General features: G+C 34.8%; 1 protein-coding gene across 1 annotated transcript in view; it reads left to right on the forward strand.

Annotated features, from left to right (window-relative positions):
- CSMD1 (CUB and Sushi multiple domains 1) overlaps positions 1-4,583 on the forward strand; it is a 1,076,561-nt gene extending 1,071,978 nt beyond the window's left edge. Inside the window, exon 70 of the mRNA XM_083857383.1 lies at positions 1,029-4,583. Coding sequence (XP_083713509.1) covers positions 1,029-1,188 — 160 coding nt within the window. The 3' untranslated portion in view covers positions 1,189-4,583. The remainder of the gene's footprint in view (positions 1-1,028) is intronic.
- The last annotated feature ends 4,164 nt before the right edge of the window (positions 4,584-8,747 follow it).

Here is an 8,747-nt window from a genome sequence, read left to right on the forward strand (position 1 = left end):
ACAATTTTATGGGTGTTTCTGTGTGCCTATCTCACACTATCTAATTAAAATCAGGGTTGTTAAATCTTTTTTACACAGTTGTACCTTTTATCTGGCTGACAGGAATTACTTCAGGAATGAAGACTGCATCCCAATCTTTCTGAGCAAAATTAAAATATATTTAATTACTTGTACTTAGGAAAGCTCCTAGTTAACTTCTAAGATTGTTTATTAGTTATAAAATTAAAATAGGCAGAAAAATTATTTATTATTAACAGAATAATTTGAATGTTGTCAATTTCCATTAGTGATACCTTTCAGTGATAGCTTTCCCTATCAGCTATCAAGAATAATTTTGTAAGAAGAATTTGACTTTCAAGAATCCTTTTATGAAATTATATAATGCGGTTCTAAATTGTTTTACATTTATTAAGCACCAAGCACTTATATTTTGCACTCTTTTATCTCCTTTCTTGCCTTATAATAATTATATGTATAAAACAATATGTTTAACTTCCTTATTATATGTCTTTAGAATCTTCTAGATACTGAGATGAGGAAAATAATAGAATATAATATCATAGGATACCATTTTACTATAAATATCAGAAAATCTGCACAATTCTGGTTTATTATTAATTTAATTATTGGTTTAATATGTTCTAACAGAGCTTTGCATAAAAATCTGAACATTCTTGAAATTTTGATATCTCTTGCATGGTGAGAAAACACTATCAAAAATAAAAGACTGAAAGTATTCAGTATCATTTGATGTTGAATTTTCAACATGATATCAGTTAGGATTTGATCAATCTGATTGCAAGTGTTTGGACAAGGTATTTAGCAGCATTTCTTATTGGAAGTATTTATGGAGGTAGAAAGACATGCTATAGGAGGTCTGCCTGGAATAATTGGAATTGCAGACACTTATTTGAAGGTTACTACCACTAGCAGTGCAAGATATTCCAGACACTGTTGTATGCAGACGGAGTGGAAAAATTAGAATGTTTTTATTGCTAATGATAATTTCCTTTTGTTTTTTTCCCCAGAACAAGACCAAAAGTACAGTACAATGGATATGCTGGACATGAAAACAGTAATGGACAAGCTTCATTTGAAAATCCCATGTATGACACAAACTTAAAACCCACAGAGGCAAAGGCTGTGAGGTTTGATACGACTCTGAACACAGTTTGTACAGTGGTATAGCCTTCAGTGCCCAATATGACTGATTCATAGCCATACCTCTGATGGACAAGCAGTAATTCCTTTGGTGCCATATACCAGTTTCCCTTCTCTTGGCTTTGCTGCTGTAATCTTTAACATCTTCTGTCAGCCTACATGCAGCTAAATTTTCTGGTAAAAACGTGTCAGTCTTCGGGGGATCAGACAAAGAATATTTTTTCATCCTAAGGTTGGATCAAAATGCCTGGCTGCATCTGCTTCAAACCAAGGCACACTTTAAGGAAGACTGCCAAGTCATCCCAATTTGTCATATTTGATGCCTCAGACTTTCATATTTGTATGCGGCTGGATGCCTTTCAGTGCATTCTTCTGGGCACTTGGATAAATCCTCTGAGTACTGTGACAAATGATAGCACCACAGATTATCCTTGGGAATATTCTGAAGAAATAAAGCTTTCTTGAAGGAGGAGACAGCCTTCCTTGAGGTTGCATACACTTGCAAATGCTTTACCATTGAAATCTTGCTAAAATTAGGAATACTTACAGTATATTTTATTCATAGGGCAGTTTTGCCAATTCCCCAATCAGCCGTTAGTATCATAAAATATTAATGCACAATTTTTTTTGCACTAGGGTGTAATGGCTGACTGAGTAAGATACTGGTAAAAATATACAGGGTTTCTACACACTGTCCATTGTATATAGACATTCACTCACTCTTTGCCAAGCAAAACATTCCACAAAAAATTTCTTGGAATTCTAAATTGACCCCCATGTTTTGTGCCGGTTAAAATCTTGCGCTATAGAGAATAATGTTTCTTTTGTCAATCTTTTACTAAATTTCATTGTAAACATGAGTACAAGTCACTGGAAACTTTCAGCCAGAACAAGAGCCCATTTCTAAGAAATTTTCATTGTCACTATTTTCTTCCGAAATCAGTCATCAATCACCACTTTCAGTATCATACTATTTAACAGCAGGGGGGTAGCAGCTATTGCTGCTTGCCATGTACAAATGTGAATAGTAATTTATTTTAGATAGCTCATAAAGCCTGTGAGCCTGTGCTCATAATACAGTCTTCCCTTTTGCATTTTTTTCCATTTTTCTTTTAGTATGACATCATTTTCTGATGTTACATGGAACTAAAACACATTACAGTAGCATAAATAAACCCAGAGACAGTTGTCCATAAAAAGTGGTCATTAAGTTTCTGCTTTGAACATAGAAAAATATTCAACTATCTTTGCTTTCTGTTTATTTTAATTTTTTGAAACACACTGCTTACTGCTTTTGTACTTACACAGTTTCACAGACATTTATACATATAAAGGCTGAGTAATCATTAACATATGCATAAAATTAGAGGTTTTATTGAATGAAAATAAATAGACAAAAATGCCATTGAGCAGATTAATTAAATTGAGTTTGAAAATTAGGAAATTATAGTAAATAATAAAGCAAGATCTGGTTTTAGTCACACATATTCAGTTCAAGAAACAGAAAGTTGTTTTGCTGTTCTTCTAATTCAGGGCTGCTTTTTTGGTCCTGTTGTTTTATTCTAGTTTTCTGAATTTCAAAAGGTCCTATTATCCAGTTGCTATCTAAGCCTGTTGAGAAGTTTTTCTGAATGCCATATGTGTGTAGGTCTGGCCGTTATACACAAAACAAAAAGGTAATTTAAGCCCAGTAACAGGTTTTTCAGCTAATGTTGCAGAACACAACAAAAATTTCAAAGATAACCCTTGGTCAGCTTAACAACTACATCTGTTGGATGAAAAACACCAGCAATATAATACATAATAGTTGTAGGGCCTGCAGCTGTTATGTTCTTCATATGAGCAAGAAACTCTGAAGAAAATTTAATAAATAATCCTTTCCAGTCAGTTCCTTGTTAATTTTGTTAGTAGTTTTTTGCTTTCTTTTTTTGTTTGGTTTTTTTTTTTTTTTTAAGTTATTGTGCTGTAAGTTTCATTTAACTGTCCCATCTCAGAGCCCTTTACATTTTTTGAGAAATAACAGTCATCAGATAAAAGTTGTTGTCCTGATCCTTCTCCACATAGAGGAAGTTGCTTGGCAAATGAAAAGCTTCTATAGGAACGGTGGGTCAGGAAGGGAAGATGTTGTCTGAGTAAAGTTTCTGACAGGTGGTAAAAACTGACATTACTGCATTAAAAGTATTTTTGAAGTGTCAATGACAGAAAAAAAATGGAATTTTAAAAACAAAATATGTACCTATTGTTGATGTTTTCTAGTCCTGTCATTACAGTGTATGCTTCAGTGCCCTGTCTCACTATGACCACCAAGGAATGTGTTGGAGGATAAAAGACAAGAGTTAAATGGTTTGATCTTTGGTGTTAGAGAGCCCAGATACCATGAATCCATTATTTAGTTATTCATTTTGGGACCTAATGTAACAATTGCATATCTTGAGTGAGCACTCTTTGATCAGAGACACCCAAAAGGAACACATTAACAAATTATCCTAAGTTTGCTTGGAGTCTTGATTAAACAGGAGCTTCACACTGGAACCGGAGCAAAACAAAAGTATCTTAATTTAATCAGTTCAACCCACACCTTTCAAATTCCTCTCCTTCTCCACTCTGAGTCTTCTGTTCAGGTTGGATCTCCTTCTCCTGAAGTTATTATACAGAAGGCTGTGTGTGCATGCAATTAGTTATGGTGCTTCTTCAGAGTGAGACTCTTAAGATGATGTGCAGTGGCTGGGAAATGGCAGCCAGGAAATCTGTTTTTTTCAAAATATATGCAGAAGACTTTTCCCCCAGCGTTGACCAGATCATTATGACAGGCTAATAATACATGCTATATTTTTTTTAAAAAACAGGTTATGTGCTTCAAAGCTGTTAAAAACTGCTGCTTGTATCACACATCTTGCCTTTCTCCAGGCTAGCTGCAATAATTTTTTTTCTTGTGTAAAATATTTTGTAAACAAAAAAAGTTGTTATTAAAAAAATAAAAAAAAAGGTGGGAGGGTGGAGGGACTGGGGAGAACACCCGCATAATGACAAAGTCAATCTAATTTTCATTCCCACTATTCCATTCTGCCATTTCACGACATGCTGCTGTGACATGAAGTAGGTGCAAAAGAACTTTTTGTACAGAGATATATTTTTTATGAAGAATTTGTAAAATTATTAAATATGCTGTACTTTTTTGATTAATGTAGGTAAATTGTTAAAAATAAATGTTTTTACAATACAAAAAGAAATTGTAATTTTCCCAATAATGTAAAATTTATCATCTTTAGCTGATTTTCGGTTCTGATCCTATTACACTTGTATTAATATTAAAGTGGCCTGTTTAAAATAAACAGTACTCTCTTTGGGGAAAAGAAAAAAAAAAGAAACAAACATAAAAGACTGTAATATAGCCTGTGCAATGCCACCTACCTTGAAAACAAAATCAGAGTTCTAATTAAATATTTAATTTTAGATTTTCATCTATTGTGTGACCTGTTCTTATCAACTTTGTTCCTTGTATTTCCTTTTAAGCTTTTAAACCTCAGATACTGATTTTTTAATTACATAAGGTTTCAATAGAATCTTAGTCTTGTAATTTTATGTTCCCAAGCATTTTGTAACTTGGGGAAAAAAATTCAGGTACTGTCTAATGAGGTGGGATTTACCTCCTGTTATGTTACAGATTCAGATTTTTAAATGAGACTTAAGCTATTTGGTTGTTTTATAAAAAATAACGGGTTTATTCTTTCACAAGCCTGCATCCCACTCACCAAATTGATGGATCACATGGAGCCAGAGGTATTTCTAATTTTAACGTCTGAGAGCTAGTTCTTCAAATGTACATACTTTGAATGAAAAAAAAAATCTTTTTAAAATGCTTTTGTACATAAAGTTAGCCATATATATTAGTGCTTTCAGAATCAATATATGAAATTCTAAATATTAAAAAAAATATTTTAGTGTGTATTCATATTAAAAGAAATTGATTTTATTTATTTGCTGGCAGCTTAACAAAGAGTCAGTCTTCAAGAATATTCTGTGCATTATTCCTCTGGGAATCAGTGGTAGTATATGAGTGGCTCATTTTTAGAAAAAACTAAGATATGTGCATTTCCTTACTGCCTTTCTCATCCTCACAACCCACCATTCTGGTAATATGGTATCTTATAAACAGGTGCTAAAAGTTCCCATCTCTCACAACGATCTGACCATCCTGACACTAAGCTGTAAACTGTAATCACTAACATTATAAGAGCAAATATTGAGGCTCTATCTGACAGGGAGTCATGATTTTTACCTCTTCCACAAACAGGAGTCTAAATATGCTAAACAAATGAGCTATTGTTGCTTTCACTATTGCCAAATTGCAGTGACAGCTTTAAAAAATTATTTCCCCTTATGCTCTATTGGAAAACACAGCATAGTATATCTAATTTCAGATTCTGCAGAAGCCATTTATAGAAATGAGATATTTTCTGGGTGTTGAGGATAGTTACGTAAGAGCCACTCTCAATTGAATCTATAAAGAATGAACGTACTTGTTTTCCAGCTGGCATCTACTATCTTTGTAGCAGCAGCGAGTTCATAAACAGTATCAAGGCAGAACAATTGGTATGATTTACTCAAAATGGAAAATGCTTTTTTTAAAGCTGCATTTAATTTCAAAATCCAATAAACTGCATTAAATACACTGCTGCCTGCTCCAGCATGATTACTAACTCAAAACCACAGGACCTTGATATCATGTGGCTCAGTGTTTGAGGGAGCTGGGGTCGAAAGGTGAAAGAAAAAGGTCTTCTGCAGGATAGTGCCTTTATATATGTCAAATAAATTGCTTTTAAGCATGCATCTGTAATGCACAGAAAGAAAATAAGAAAGCAATCATAGAATAATAAAATCTTAGAAGAGTCTGGGTTTGAAGGGCCATTAAAGATCATCTAGTCCCTGCCACATGCAGGGATACCTCACATGTTTTAGGGATTCAATCCAAAGGCCTTTACATTTTTTTTTAGAGTAAAGCAGTATTACAGTTTCAAAACCTTACTGATAACAGTTTCAAACACAAAATTATTTCCACTAAAGAGCACAGGATTATAGTCTGAACCTCACAAAAAAAAAAAAAAATTCAAAAAATGGTTAACATATGCTTATACATATGCATAGTGATTAGTTATCAGGACTTGACTATATATAACATGAGGAATTAGAAGATCCTCCTAAGCAGTTATATCTATTTATATAAAATTATAATTATAATAAATTACAGATATATGTAGTAAGTATATGAATGTGAATAAGCTTGGAGCCTAATCCACTGGGGAATTTGGGCACAGTGTTTCAGTGTTTAACTTCCAGGAGTGTTTGTTGCTCAGCAGAAGTTTCAGCAACAAGTTGTGTACCTACAGTCCATGGAAAAATGAGAGCTGTAAGATTTTGCATATACATTCCACAGAGCCCAGCAAGCTGAGTAAAGCCAGCTGAACTGAACAATAGGAAATACTAAGGCAAGAGGAATGCTCAAACATCTCAGCTTTGGCCTGAGGAACATACATCTTTTCACTAGAATTCGTGACAGAAATCACTCAAAGCTGGGCAGCTTACTCATTTAAGTTGTTTGGGGTATTTTTTTTTTGCCTGCAAGCTCCCAAACACACTGCAGTTAGTGTTCCTTTTCCCCTTTACACCCATGAGTGTGCTGGTTAATGTGGCCAAATTAGGCATTTAGGGTCAGAGGTCAGAAGCTTCTTTAGCTTGAGGAGAAACATGGAGTTGTTAGTCATAACTAAGATTGCTATAAGCACTCAGCTGTTAAAAGCAAGTCCTGGGAAATTATCAATGCCTCTTTCTCCCTGCAGTGCAGTATATAACATAATAAAAAATTTGGAGAATTCCTTTTGGATTGTGCCTTGCAGAGAAAATATGTAAGGAGGAAGAATTCTTTTAACCATGATGTAGGTAAATTAGCACGAAAAATAAAGTTGTGTGCCTGGTGGACTACACAGGAAGAAACAATAGTTGGGTTGAATATCAAAACATGCTCAAAACAAAGGGTTTTGAAGATATAAATTTTGAATTTAGAGTATGAATGTCAAATAGAAACTATAGACCTCTTTGACTCTTGGTATACCAAAAGTTTCAGTTTGCCCATGCTGTGAAAGAACATAAGGAAAATTTCCTTAAAGGAAAAGATTACATAGAAATGCAGTGTTAAAAGAACATTGCTCCCATGCTCAGGAACATTCTCTGAAACAGCTATATTTTCTAGTATAAATACAGTTTTAAAAATCTGAGAGGTTCTAAAAGCAGAATTGCTCACCAAAAATGCTTATCAAAATGAGCTTTATTGTTATCCTTCTATAAAGGCTAATAACCATCTTGTTTGGTAATTGCAACTAAAATAGAATAGATGATGTATCTTAGATGAGGAACCTTTTCCTGTCTGTGTAATAAACATGGGCAGAATGTGTCCAGCAGACTGAAATTTCTAACATTACAGAAGCAGAAAATCGTGCACTCAAGTTTAATTATAGGTTAGGTGAGAAGCTGCTTATTCTAAAAGAAATCCAAGAAACCTCTAGACAAATCCAAACCACACTCATGGCCAGCTGAGATACACTAAGAGAGATGCAATAAGTTGTACCTCCATGGACGTGGTATCTGAGTAGAGGCTGTTGGGGCAGTGTAGAGACAATCTGTAACTTAGCATAGTTCTATTGAAGTCTTTCAGTAGCATTTTCCTCTTATATGTCTTGACTATCTCTACCCATAATATCCACATAGAATTAAACAGTTCAGGAATCCAGGTTGAAGGTTAAGGCTCAATCTAGATGTGATTTAGCCACCTAATGAAGAAGAATGTGTTCTCTGTCTGGCATTCTGGCTGAAGCTGTCTGTTGATCTAGGTCATTAGGTAGAAAAAATGGTTTTGGAAAGAAGACAAGTAAATTTGAATCAGAAGAGGGGAACATGGAACAAGAATCTTCAGTTATTCATCTCAAGGTGTCCCCAGGACACAGCACTTGTGCTGGGTTGCAGGGATTATGGGCTTCAGGGTGTGCTCTATGTAGATACACTTCTACAGCAGTAATCCAGTTGTGAGCATACCAAAGCCCAGAGAGCAGACCTGGCTGAATTATTCATAGGCCACAGCACAGCAGTAGTATGGCAACCTGATATAGAGCTCTGCCACTAACGTCAAGAGTTGTTCTTTTCCAGATGGACTTGAGATAAGATTTTGGATCTCTGCTCATACAATAACTTGCAATAACAAAGAAAATCTATCTAATTAGATAGATTAACATATTCTGTCTGATATGCTTCTTTCACAGAGACATTGAAGATGACATCTTGGTCATAAGAGGGGCTTGACCTGAGAAGCTGTGCAGAGACGGGTTGTCAGGGCTAGTTTTTATGAGAGAGAGCAGAAGAATGTGGCTCTGTTTAGAGCTTTCTGGAAGTAGAAAAATAGTCAGGAAAAATGATAAAGGGGTCAGCTGTGGAAAGGGGGTCCACTGTCATTCCTGATGGCTTTGTTGACAGAGGCATAAGGAAGACAAGGTGGAGTAATGTACCAACAAGCATGAGAACAAAGTTGTTGAAGAGTC

Source organism: Zosterops lateralis (assembly GCF_965231275.1).
Source record: "Zosterops lateralis genome assembly, chromosome: 3".
In the NCBI taxonomy this organism is placed as follows: Eukaryota; Metazoa; Chordata; class Aves; order Passeriformes; family Zosteropidae; genus Zosterops; species Zosterops lateralis.